Here is a 14,201-nt window from a genome sequence, read left to right as displayed (position 1 = left end):
CCTGTAGTTATTAATACTTCATGCTATGTATTTTGATTAAACCTGATCACGTTTTCCCCTCATTCATGATTTATACAGTACATTTCGGCAATAGGAACTTTGTTTTCACACAGCAATTCATATCAGATTTCCCTGCAATGAAGAATCATGCATTTTCTCTAGTAGAGAAATGTGATGTGAAATACGTTAAATTACATTTTTTTTAAATATCACAACTTAGCTAAAAGCTTTCACTCCATATAAACAGTAGCTCTATTCCTGTCTATTCTATCTTAACACTAAATGCCACTACATATGATAACTGGAAGTAAAATTCAGTTTGTTTTTTTTAATGCCGCCATTTTTTTTTTCAAATCAGCCTCACAGAATATCATTATGTACAGTATATGTTTATAAAATCAATATATTGTATTATTTTATGTAAGTATACAGATACAGCCAAATATATACTTGGAGGCCTCCATTATTGAATCTATTTGTTTTCTTATGCACATGTATATTTATTCATTCATTTTCTTTTTGGCTTAGTCCCTTTATTAATCTGGGGTTGCCACTGTGGAATGAACCACCAACTTCTCCAGCTTATGTTTTATGCAGCGGGTGCCCTTCCAGCTGCAACCCATCACTGGAAAACATCCATACACACTCATACACTATGGACAATTTAGCTAACCCTATTCGCCAATACCACGTCTTTGGAAATGCAAAAACCAGAGCACCCGGAGGAAACCCATGCAAACACGGGGAGAAAATGCAAACTCCACACAGAAATGCCAACTGACCCAGCTGAAGCTCGATCCAGTGACCTTTATGATGTGAGGCGATTGTGCTACCCACAGCACCAACATGATGCCCTAAATTTATTCCGTTTTTATATTAATTTCGGTAATATTATTGGATCGAAAGCAAATGTGTATATGATTTATGTACAATACAGTTTGTAAAGTAATACTTTCTATCTTTCAGTAAAAATGTTATACGAGAGACTTGCAACTTGTACTGCAAACCTTAAATAAGAATTATAAAAAAGTTATTCTTTTTATGTAATATGTGTAAAGTAACTATTACAAATACTCAAATAACTGTAATTGAGTAGTTTTTCAGAAATTGTTTACTAACTTACTAAAAATCTGTACTTTTACTTTGACTTGAGTACATTTTTAGTGCAGTATCTGTACTTTTACTTCACTACTTTTCTTCAAACTGCAGTCACTCACTACTTTTATTTTTTTGTCTATGGGGATTAGAAAAATCAGTCCTGTGATTCCTGTCCTATCAAATCACACATAGAAGGTATATCGCATCATCCGCTTGTTAAGTGTTGACATGTTGGTGACGTATGTAATACTGTTTCCGGGTCCAAGAGTTGACATCATTCGTTTATGAACATTTTTTATTCATATCACACATTAAAATTCTTTTTATATAAAGTCATAGTGTACACAACAATCTCTGGGGTTGCTGCATCAGAAATACCAAAATTTTAACAATTTATTAAAAAAGTGAATCACTTTCTGGCCATTGGATATTAGGCATGGACATATATATTGCGATCGTGATTTTCGAAAGTATTTAATCGCTTTGTAAATGTTTATTATTACCATTTCACGAGTCTCCCCATTCAGTTGAATAGAGCGCTTGGACCCGGAAGCCGCTTCATGTGACTTCACACTTAACAAGCAGATAATGAACTACCTCAAGACATGGGCAATTTATAATTGCAGCAAACTGTTAGAAAGCATTAAAAGTCTCCAAGATGTCTCTTTACACTCATTGTTTAGATGCATGTCACTGATGAGAAGATGACATATGTTTCCTGTATAATGACCGAAATTGCCTTTAACAGGAATAACCAAGACGTCAACATGATGTCAGATTGACGTTGTACTCTAATGTCATGGGGACGTTGCATTTTGTTTGGAAATGAAAATCGGATTGATGCCAGAACTCAACCTCAGACCGATGTCAATGTCCAACATCCAACCTAAAATCAACCAAATATCAGCATCTAATAATGTTACAGCTTGACGTTGTATGGACATTACCATGATGACGTCTATCAGACGTTGGACTTTGGTTGCCAAACCTGATGAATAAACATCAATATTTGACGTCAATATGGCAATGGTTTAGGATGTTGGCTCAGCGTTGGATTTTGGTCGCTTTCTAACAACCTAAAATTAACCAAATATCAACATCATATGTCACTCGTCATTATTGAATATCAAGATAACATTGTGCTTAGACGCTGGCTAGACATTGAGTTTTGGTCATCTGACATCACAACCTAAATCTAACCTAATATTCACGTCTTATGACATTGTGTGCCTGCTGTGCAATAACTAAATGCACTACATAATGTTATGTTCTCACAAATCACATGTAAACGCATCAGCTTTTCACAAAGTAAAACTCACGTCTTTTGAAATGTCTACTTTTTACTCATGCTTTGAGTAATTTTTACAACAGATACTTTTACTCTATTTGCACCACATTTTTAGGCAAATAATGATACTTTAACTTGAGTATGATTTTTCAGTACTCTTTTCATCACTGGTTAGGTGTTTAGTTACTCTCGAAACCATTCAACATAAATCTGCAATTTTAAAACAATATTCTGTGCAGAAACTGCAAAAAACATGTCAGCAGGTTCTGTCTGGCACTGGTTATAAACAATATGAACAGCTTATTTAGCTAAATGTTTTGTAAGAAACGTGTCCTTGTGAAAACTCTAAAAACACTTGCTTGGATGTGCCATGCAAAGAGACTGAGACATTTTGTTTTAATGTTTTGGTAGCCACTGTAACTTTTTATATCTATACAGTCTGTTAAATGGTGCTTTCATTGGATTCATACATCACGTGATCCCATGTAAAATGTGATAACTAGAAGCGGAGTATCGAGTTTTAGTTGTTTGCATATCTTCAAACATTATTCAAACCGACTACTTTATAGACAAAAGGCGAACGGTTCTGCTGTCGCCATTTCACGTGACGTCACACAGCAGCCGTCCGACATTGTTTCAGCACGAACGCGGGTTTTCGTTGTTCTTTGAGGAACTATTCGTTTGGAAAAACGTGAAAATCTAATGTTTTGAATTAGGCTAGGAGTTTTAAACCTCCGCGTGGCTTCTGTTTTGGTGAAGCGGACGAGCGGTTACACACACCCCTCCCCCTGCTTCCGGCGTTCAAGCGGAAGTAGCAATGAGCTCAGGCCTCATACTTCCAATGGCGACCGAAAACTGGCCGAACATAAAGCGGGAGCAATCGTGGAGGCGCACGAAGCCTGCAATCGACGTTAAATAATTATATAATTTACAAACTACACATAAAGTTCGTCTCCAAACACCGTAGTCTTTGAGCTATGGCCGATACCACAGCCAGAAATGGGAGTATTTCACCCCTCGAATCGGGTAAGCCACAAAAAGTAACATTTGGGGATGTTATTAACAGGTACTTTGATAGTTTCTGTGTCCTAAATGAAATACTAAACCCTCTCACCGTGTCCTTTCGCAGAGTTATATTACTTGATATCGCGCTATCTGAGCACGGGGCCGTGTCGGAAAGCGGCCGAGGTGAGTTGACTTTAGTCATCGAGACTTTTAATAAGAGTACAGTGTTTAAAATGATGCTCATCTGGACCAGAGCACTGAAACACCGCTCATTCTCATCTGTTGCAGGCTCTGGTGTGTGAACTGGAGGAAAATCAGGTGTGTTACTCGATTACTTCAGCCTTTATGTCCGTCCGTCAGTGTGTGTTTCTTTCCTTATGGATTGAATCACGGAATTGACAAGATCACACTCTTCATTAGCGCTCGCCTTGAACTTGTTTACATTTTACGCTGTTATTATCAGGATAACTTGGTCTTTTCGCCGTAATTCAACATATTTATTTTTATTATTTTTTTCCCGAAAGCTCCTTCCACGTCGGTTGGATTGGGAAGGAAATGAACACCCGAGATCTTATGAAGATTTGGTAAGTGTTTTGATTTTTTTTTTTTCTGGAACATGTGCATGTTGGCATGGCTTTAAATCTAACACGAGTTTATTTCATCATCAAATGTGTACTATTTTAAAAGACCGCCATGTTAAATGTTTTCTTTCGTTATTACATATATATAAAGGCGTAAAATATTTGACTTTAAATCGGGCTGTTGTGTCGCGAAATTAAACGTTGAGGGGTTTGTGTTTTGACTGCTTGTTTCAGTGCTGTATTGCAGTTAGGGTGGGGCCTCGTCGGGTTGTGGCTACGTCAGCATGTTAAATCAGCCAATCCGATATCAGGACTCCCTGTCTGATTTGTATTTTGCATGTGATCTGTTCTCTGATTGGCGGATAAGCTCACACGTTTTGCATAAACTCCTTGCACTCTGCCACATGAGACGAGCTTTTTATTTATGTTTTCCTGAAGGGTCGTGACCGTGGACAGTTTCGTTATGTGGCGTTAAGGTGTATAAATGTTCCTAATTTAACAATACGACAGATAAGCCTTAGATAAGTAGGTGTAATAGATAAGCATTGCTATTATTAGGGTCCCATGTAAGCTGTGTTATTATTTTTTCCCCCTTGTCTTTATGTAGACATTCATCTATATTCTGTTTTTAACAATAGTTTTTTTGTTCTATTTAAGTTTTTGTGGACTATTAAATGGCTAGTTAAATTTAACAAAAAAAATTGGACTAAATTTAAAAGAAAATTTTAATTGTTTAAAAATACAAACTATTTCTATTTTTCATTTGTTGTGAATATTTGATTTATTTCTGTAGTTTTAATAATTGTATTATAACTTTTACTACTTGATTTTAGATGAACTTTCTGCTGTACAAATATATAGTACCTTGTTTCTGTCTATTTCTTAAACATTTATGCTTATGGAAATTGTTTTTATTTAATAAATAATGGTACAAATATAGTAGTAAAATTATAATCGCAGTAATGATAATAAAAATATATTCAATATACAATGCTTCAGTATATGTTGCAAATGAAATGGCGACAATCATACACGTGGATCATGCAGTTTCAACATTTAAAAAAGATTTTTTAAATTAATATTTTGATTAGTTTTTGAGATCAATATTAGTAATGAAATAAATTTCAAACATTTAAATACATGCTGTTTTTAAGTCTATGTTCTGTTATTTTGTCCTTTTTTAACCACTGTAATTATAGGGTCCTATATTTTGCACAATACAGTTTGCCTTTAGACTCACGTTAAACTGTCTTATTTAATTTCCGAAACTTACCACTTTAATTGCTTACACATTGTGTAAAGATCTATTATTGTTTTTTAGGTTGATTCTAGATTCACTTATGGACATCACTCAAAGGAGAATTATTTTAAAATGTCAATTCTTCAAAAAATGGTAGAATAATTATCAGAACAAATTTTTCGATTAGTATCTTATTTTATGTATGTTAATAATATTGAGTTCTTTTTTAATATTTTAACTTTTTTTTTTTTTTAAGGATGCTTTCGCACTTAGACTTTTGTTTCAGAACCTGGTGCATTTCCCCAGTTAGCGCAGTTCGTTTGGCATATGTAAATCAAGCAATCATGCTCTGATCCGCGCCAAAATTATTGGTCCGAGATCGCCTGAATGAGGTGGTCTCGGCTCGATTGAAACAAACTCTGGAGTGGATCAATTGTAATGAGAAAGCAATAGGATCTGAGACAGGCTATATAGCAGTGTTTATTAAAATGTTCAATTCAATTAATCTTTATTTCAATAGCGCTTTTACAAAGTAGATTGTGTCAAAGCAGCTTCACATAGAAGATTATAGTAACTTAAAACAGTGTCAGTTCAGTTTTCAATGTTAAAAGTTCAGCTTAGTTCAGTGTGGTTTAATATTTAGTGCTTGGAGTTCAAACACTGAAGAGCATATCCATCGATGCGCAGCTCCACGGGTCTTGAACCATGCAAGCCAGTGGCGACAGCGGCGAGGGGAAAAAAAAACATCACCAATTGGCGAAATTGAAGAATTAAAAAACCTCGAGAGAAACCAGGCTCAGTTGGGCACAACCATTTCTCCTATGGCCAAAGTCTTGTGCAGAGCTGCAGTCTAGGTGCCAGAGGCTGGAGAGCGCTGGACATCCATCGTGGAGATAGGCATATATAGCTATATGAAGAGAGAATGATGAGTTGGGTGGGATGTCATTCCTACCAGTAAATGTGCGTTTCATGTAAAATACGAAAGTGAAAGCATGCTGAACTATCAGTGAGAGCTGTTTATCCGTTGGGAAAATTGACCGAACTTCAGTCTTAGATTGTCTGTTATTTCTCTCTGTAATGTAATGCATAATTCTATCCAACGGCTATGTATGAGAAAGTCTTACATCTGATTTTTTATCTGGTGACGACGGTGGGTGTCACCATTCAAAATAAAAGCACAGCTTTTCGCTCATAATGTCTCACTAGCCCCTTTCACACAGTGATACCAGTAAATTTCTGGAAAATTTCCGGAACGACTTTACCGGTATATTCAAAAAAGCGCTGTTCACACAGGCGAGGACGTTACGGAAATTTTCCTGAAAAGAGCATTCACACATCCATCGCGAAATGCCGGTAAATTCTGACATCATTAACCAGAAATGACCTCTAAACGGCTGCGCTTGTGTTTGTAAACATTTGACTACATTACAAACTCTTCGGGTGGATCAGTATTGAGTACAACTCTAATGAAAACATAGGGAAACATTTTGATATGTGTGTGTGCTGGCGCTATGGGCGCTCACGGGCACACGCAAAGCTTGAAGGTAAACAACGGATTATCATAAACATTTTATCGATAATTATTTACACAGCATTAAGAAGGAACATAGAAACATTATCTGACTAACATCTAGCAGCTAAAGGTGTCTGGAAATAATATTCAAAGGCTTTTATTCTCATAAACCGCGCGCACGTGAATGCGTCTGACTGTTGTGATTGGCTAAAGCAGGTGTCTCACGTCAGCCACGTTCTAGACGTGGACGCGCTTATTACGGCAATCTTCCTTCTGCATTCACACAGCGCAGCATTCCGGCAAATTACCGGTAATGTTACAACTTCTCTTTCCGGAAAATAGCCAGAACGAATTTACCGGTATTTTCAAAAAGGGCCTGTTTACACATACAACCTTTCCGGAAAATTGCTGGTAATTTTCCGGAAAGGTCTGTATGTGTGAAAGGGGCTATTGTTCATCGTCATAACTTCAAATAGGGACTCATGACAGCTGAGTGGGACTCTGCAAAATAAACAGTGAAACTGACCAATTTGAGAAGAGTTTACTCACACAAGACTTGTTTTAGCTCTTTTGGTCCGTTTAGAAACTTTGCCGTGTAAAAGCGAACCGCACCAAGTACAAAGAGCAACAATGTAACTATTTTAATCCCTGTTTCGGTATAAGAGTATCGATCCACAGGTGAGAAAGCACCCAAAGTGTTTATCTACAGTGTTTGTAAATTCTTCATCTGTTTTTGCCTTGAAATATTTTGGGAAGCAGATAAAGCTCCCTGAGAGCTCCCTCATCCTCCATTGAACGCAACGTTTCCCAACTGAGATGTCCAGAAAAATACCCCGAAACATACTCGAAGCAGTCCTTCAGTGGTTAAATCGGAGAATACATTTGAGACAGACCACTATTAAATTCTGTCGCATAATTGTGATTGGATAGTGTCTGCGCTAGTATTCACATAAACTAATCTAATTGGTTGACACCGGCGTTAAAAATTGAAAAGTTGAAAATTTCTCAACTTTTGGAGCAATCAACAGACCCAACTTGACTCAATGATAACTAACCCATAATTAATTTCGTTACTGAAAGTTGAAAGTTCGTTACTGATAGTTGAAAACTATTGGGAAGCAGATATGAAAATGAACTTAAATCTCTCCCTTTGATAGGTCACAGCCAACAGGCATATTGCACCAGACCACCTTTTGCAGATATGCAAGCAAATCGGTCCGGTTCTGGACCGAGAGGTCCCGTCTGGTGTGCCAGGAGTGCACTCTCTACTGGGGGCCGGGAGACACTCTTTACTCCGAACATCAAAAGGTGAGATCAGGTGATTCAGACCCACAGCATTGGATAGTTCCTCAGTTATCCAAGTCTAATTGTCACCACTATCTGCTTTCTCTCAATATCTCCAGACTGCTGCGCTAGCAGATGGAAAACCTCTACATTCGCAGCCCTTCACAGAGGGAGACCACCAGAGAGGCCTTTAAACTGCAAGGATGCAAATATTGGTGAGTATCTTTAGCAGGGTTCGATCAGGTGCTGGAAATCCTTGAAAATGCTGGAATTTTAATCTAGTGTTCCAGGGTTTAAAAAATGCTTCGATTTTGGATGAAGTGCTTGGAAATGTCATGTTCATAATAACCTGTCTTACTAAATGGGTAATAATAATGATAACAGTTGATACCTTGATCCTGAGATTAATTTGGATTTAAAATATCCCAGCACAAAAAAAAAACTTAGATGAATGGCTTTACCAAAGTTTTAGTTTTACTATTGGGTAACTAATTTTAGTGCCATAATAGTTAAATATTTAAAAGTCTTTAAAAAAAGAGAACAATGGTATTGTGGCAAATATGCCATCCTAAATGGTTCCTTAGAAAAGTACTGGAAAAGACTCTGGATATTGGAGAAATAGGCAAAAATAGTTTATTCTTAAGCATATTGTGGATGAAGGAAAACACTTAGTAACCTTGTTATGCAGTAATTGCTTGTATGAGGGACTCATATCTAGGAAGTGAGGAAAAACCATTAATGCACCCTGAGGAACTGAGTGGGAAAAAAGGATGCTGCATAGCGTCGTGAACATTGATGTTAGAAAATTATGCAAGATGACATTGTCCGTCTGACTCATTGAAGATATGTCTAACGTTTAGGGATGTAACGGTATCAGAATTTCACAGTTCGGTAATACCTCGGTATGAATGTCACGGTACGGTATTTATTGAATCATTTACAGGAAAAAACAAAACTTATGAAAATACTCCAAAAAAGTGCCAAAAGTATCAATGACATACAAATTAGCCATCTATCTGTTAGCTTTGAAACAGAAACTTCAATTTTAATAACAAAAAAAATATTAAACCATGTAAAAAAATAAAGTTTCAATTTAGTATTGTTGAAAACTCATCACATTCAACATTTAATCACTCACTCACTTAGATAGAGATGGGTTTAAAGGTAAATTATTATATAAATATAATCTGGTAAAAGCTGGTATCTCTAGGTATTTACAATGTCCCTTGCAACAGAAAAAACCCTCTCATTTGGGACTGAGGTTTCTGGGACAAGAGAGATATGACTTGGCCCAGGTTGACAGCAGTGGGTAACGTTGTGCATTGTCTTTCCCCCACTTGAGAGGACTAACCATGAGTGAGATAGAGGTCTCATGTCTGCATCAATCTGAACAGTGTGCTGACAACACCGCTATTCAGTACGCGCGCGACAACACAGCTGATAAGAACTCGCGCGACAACACCGCTATTCAGTACGCCTGCGGCGACAACACCCGCTTTAGAGTTTTCCAGCTCTTTTTCATCCCCGCTTCTAGCAGCACACTCCATTTCCGCATTACTGGATCTGTAGCGACAACAGACCGCAAGGGATGATGGTCAAGCATGGGCTGATGGGAATTGTAGTTTTCGCTACCTCCCGTTCGCTTCATTCGCCTGAGCAAATTTTCACAGAAGACCTATAGTTTTACCGAGTCATGCGACTTCGGTAATATCGAAAAAAATTATTATTGCGGTATGACGGTATTTACAATACCGTTACATCCCTACTAACGTTACATGACATAGTTTGCACACTTGATGCTTTTTGTTCGATTTAAATACTACTTAACTGAATTCTAAATCAGCTTGTGACGTTTTGATTCATCTTATAGCTGGTTTGTTTGGGCCTTCATGGGTTATAACAGTTAAATCATGACTTTAAAGGGTTAGTTCACAATAAAATGAAAATTCTGTTATTAATTACTCACCCTTACGTCATCCCAAACCCCCGGAGACCTTTGTTCTTCTATGGAGTGCAGATGAACAAATGTTAGTTGAAACCTGATAGCTCCCTCATCAAAAATACCCCGAAACATACTCGATGCAGTCTATATGCCTACAGTGGTTAAATCTGAGAATACATTTGTGTGCACGTAAAACAAAAGTGATGACTTTTCAGTAGTTTCTTTTAGTCAGTAGAGAGTATACACTTTCATGATGCAAGCCCACAATTTCCTCTGTTTGAAACAAAGCACTGGTGGATCATATGTAATGACCCATTCACATGACATTGTAATCGTCATGAGTGATCACAAAGCACTGGGTGACTTCCAACTATGATAGTAAGCTTTCCCCCATTTTGACAGACCGCTGTTCAATTCTGTTGCATGATTGTGATTGGATAGTGTCTGCGCTAGTATTCACATAAACTAATCTAATTGGTCGACACCTGTGTTGGCAATTGAAAAGTTGAACATTTCTCAACTTTTGCAGCAAACAACAGACCCAATGTGACTCATTGATAACTAACCCATAATTCATTTAGCCAATGCTTGAAGCCACTCTATTAAAAGTCAATGGAAAGTGAAACGCAGAGGGCCACTCTGCCACTCTGCAAGTTTACGAGCTGTGTATGTGCACGAGTCTGTGTCACAAGCTATGTGTGTGCGCTTAGCGCGACCCTCCACTAAGTGTGAAGGCTTTTTTACTTGTTGTGCTCGTCGTTGTACTTTTGGCCGAAAACACAAGCATTTCTCATGTGAAATTGTCAACTGTGCAGACCGACTAATATCGGAAAATAAAAAAGGTTGGTCAGTTAAATTATGCTACCGTAAGTAATGTTTGTTCATTCATTCCTTTTCTTGTCTGCTTAGTCCCTTTATTAATCCGGGGTCGCCACCGCGGAATGAACCGCCAACTTATCCAGCAAGTTTTTACACAGCGGATGCCCTTCTAGCCGCAACCCATCTCTGGGAAACACCCACACACACATGCACACACACACTCATACACTACAGACAATTTAGCCTACCCAATTAATCTGTACCGCATGTCTTTGGACTGTGTGGGAAACTGGAGCACCCGGAGGAAACCCACGCGAAGGCAGGGAGAACATACAAACTCTACACAGAAACGCCAACTGAGCCGAGGTTCGACCCAGCGACCTTCTTGCTGTGAGACGACAGCACTACCTACTGCGCCACTGCATTGCCTAAGTAATGCTTATTCAGCAATAATTCTCCAGTATCGATAGCTGAACCGCTAACGTCAGAGCTTATCGATACTTTCGATTTTTTATAATTTAGCACCGATACCAATGAAGTACCAAGTTTCGGTACCCATCTTTAGTACAAATGTGAGACTTTATACACATCAGCTGCCGACCGGACGTTTTTAGCATCCTCCTTGTGCATACATAATGGGTTATTTTGCGTTCTAAGAAAAAGGTCTATAGAAATAAAGATGAATGAAATCCCGATTCAATCACCGTTGGCATATGGTTTGTTTTGAGAATGTTTTGGGTATTATTCTGGACTTTGAAAGAGTTGAGAAGCTTGCTGTCTATTAGAGCTGCACAATTAATCTATTAGAGCTGCACAATTTAAAGATCGCGATCTCGATTCGACCCCCTAGACCAGGGGTCTCAAACTCGCGGCCCGCGGGCCATTTGCGGCCCTCAGTGCAATATTTTGTGGCCCGCGCCGACCGCTGTACACTGACAGAATCAGCGGAGCGCTCCCCGCTCCGCTGATTCTATCCGTACACAGCGGTCACTGGGATTCCCCCGCCCGCCGTGTAAACAAAGGGTCGGGGATGCCGGTGACGTCACCACGCACCCCGCTTCTTTGTTAGACGCTGTGACGGGCGGGAAGTGACGGGAGAGAACTCGCGCCGGCCAGAACCAAGGTAAGCTGTTCCCGCCCCTGCCTGCCACTTAGCTACCTATCTGCAGCCTGCCACCTACCTAGCTACAGCCTGCATCTTATATATATTATAGGTAGATACAGACTGGTACAGACTGATGTGACTGGAGTGGGGTGGGGGTGTTTTATTTATACATGTATACGCCTTTTTTTAGGTGAGGGCAGGCACGTGCACACATAGGGCTCAACCTGTGCAGTGCACATGCCCTTTTTAGTCTTGGATAGAAAGTGCCCTTCCAAAATGATCAAAAGTAGCCCCGCAACGCGGCACACCTTCGGTCCCGCCCTTCAGTAGGCGCGTGACAACACAGCTGATCAGTACGTGCGCAATAACACCGCTCTTCAGTACGCGCGCATCCACTCTGCAGATCTGCACCAATCACCCCCCCCCCCCCCCTCCCCAAGTTCCATACTGAGGGTCTCAACTGCTTCCGCTCTAAAGCCAAATGTGGTTCAGATTTGTGAAAAGAAGCGCTGTCAAGTCTCTGGCAGCAAGGAGTAGGGAAAAGATGCCATGTTCAGAAGAACTGTTCATAATCTTCACTCAATGTTCTATTAATGTTCAGGACACTTCATGTTCAGAAGAAATAATTAAAACTGTTAATAATGACATTTGAGGACTTTTTTTTTGTGTAATCCCTTATGCGGCCCAGCCTCACCCAGACTTTGCCTCCTGCGGCCCCCAGGTAAATTGAGTTTAAGACCCCTGCCCTAGACGATCTTAATCCAGCATTTCTACGATTCTGCCAATCATATTGTCAAGTTCAGGAGAGAAGAAAAGGCGGCTGCACAAGTCTGTTTATTGTTTCACATACGTTGCTCAGTGACACTGACACCTCCAACTGATGTTGAATGAGTCACTATGTATTTATAAGGTATAATTCAACTAAAAATGTCATTTTTTGTCTTCATATAATGATGTTTTCGCAGCCGGGAAATTACACGTGACGTGAGCTTCTGGCCGTGAGCTGTTATCACAGAGAGGGCGCGTGCGCGCGCTCTACTTGATAGATGCACGCTTCTACTTTAGTGAACAGAACCTGCATATGTTGCAAATAACAGGTTATAAAGTTGTAAATAATATTCAGTTCGTGGCACAGAGTGATCGTTTGGGAGCCGCGCGAAGTATGAACAAGCACTTAGCAGTCAAAATGAAACCGAAAGTGTGCACTTCATTTAAATAATCATATCGCATTTTAGAGTTATGATTAAGTCAAGCATTAGATGTTTTTTTTCTTTCATAGCGAACCCACAGTTGTGCATGAAAATAAGTGTTTACAATGTCAGTATAACTACTCTAGCCTTTGTTGTTGTTGAATATAGTCTGATAATGGCAAATGTCTGATTTTTTTATGACCGAATGCAAGCAAATATCTCCTCAAACATAATAATTTAACATCATAATTATTATAAGTAGAATAGAATTATTTATAAAAACCAGTAGACCACATAATATTATTATCGATGTTGTGCCATGTGTTTGTTTTTACCATACCTTTATTTAACATATACAGAATCGTGAGAAAATCGTGATCTTTATTTTAAGCAAAAAAATCGCGATTCTCATTTTAGCCAGAATCATGCAGCTCTACTGTCTATGGAAGATGACAGCTCTCAGATTTCATCAAAAATCTCTTCATTTGTGTTCTGAAGACGAAGAAAGGTTCCAGCGTAAGGGTGAAATAATGAATAATTGAATTTTCATGTCTTTGTGAACTAACCCTTTAAAGCAATGAGGATAAAGTATAAGAATACTTCCAGAACCAGCTCTGGTCAACGCGTGGGGTGGCAGTAATGTCCAATCTTATGTATTCGAGTATGCAAATTGGGGCACACTTTCATGACTTCATGTCTTGGCAGAAATGGAGCTTAAACGTCAAGTGTTCTGAGTGGGTTTCCTATCTTTCTTTGTAGTGGAGGTGTGCCGAGGCAGAGAGCTCACAGGAGCCCAGCGCTTCAGCTCCATCAACCCTGTCAGCAATTATCAGCACATGAAGATGCACAGGAGGATCCTGGGACATCTCTCTGCTGTGTACTGTATCGCCTTTGATCGAACAGGTTCCAGGATTTTTACGGTGAGCATCAAAAATCTGTTGGACTTCCCTGGGCCTTTGTTTTGGATCTTGACTAGAGATAATAATGATTAATCACTGATCAATAACCAAGATCTATTGATGGGATTAAAGGATTAGTTATTTTCGGAGTGAAAATTTCCTGATTATTTGCTGAAGGACAAAGTATTATTGACTCTGACCGAATTCAGAGTTGTAGGTAAAGTCTAAAAGGGAGAT

General features: G+C 38.9%; 1 protein-coding gene across 3 annotated transcripts in view; it reads left to right on the top strand.

The window, feature by feature from the left end:
• The first annotated feature begins 3,218 nt into the window (after positions 1 to 3,218).
• brwd1 (bromodomain and WD repeat domain containing 1) overlaps positions 3,219 to 14,201 on the top strand; it is a 1,114,832-nt gene continuing 1,103,849 nt past the window's right edge. For all 3 annotated transcript variants that reach the window (XR_012391240.1, XR_012391239.1, XM_001920406.9), the window contains exons 1-7: positions 3,219 to 3,412; positions 3,516 to 3,574; positions 3,680 to 3,709; positions 3,916 to 3,975; positions 7,883 to 8,033; positions 8,129 to 8,224; positions 13,825 to 13,985. Coding sequence is in view for 1 of the 3 variants with exons in the window: in XM_001920406.9 (XP_001920441.4) it covers positions 3,364 to 3,412; positions 3,516 to 3,574; positions 3,680 to 3,709; positions 3,916 to 3,975; positions 7,883 to 8,033; positions 8,129 to 8,224; positions 13,825 to 13,985 (606 nt within the window). In the remaining 2 variants the exon portion in view is untranslated. The remainder of the gene's footprint in view (positions 3,413 to 3,515; positions 3,575 to 3,679; positions 3,710 to 3,915; positions 3,976 to 7,882; positions 8,034 to 8,128; positions 8,225 to 13,824; positions 13,986 to 14,201) is intronic.

The sequence above is a fragment of the Danio rerio genome, chromosome 15 (genome assembly GCF_049306965.1).
Source record: "Danio rerio strain Tuebingen ecotype United States chromosome 15, GRCz12tu, whole genome shotgun sequence".
Taxonomy (NCBI): Eukaryota; Metazoa; Chordata; class Actinopteri; order Cypriniformes; family Danionidae; genus Danio; species Danio rerio.
This window is presented reverse-complemented; position numbering and strand designations above follow the sequence as displayed.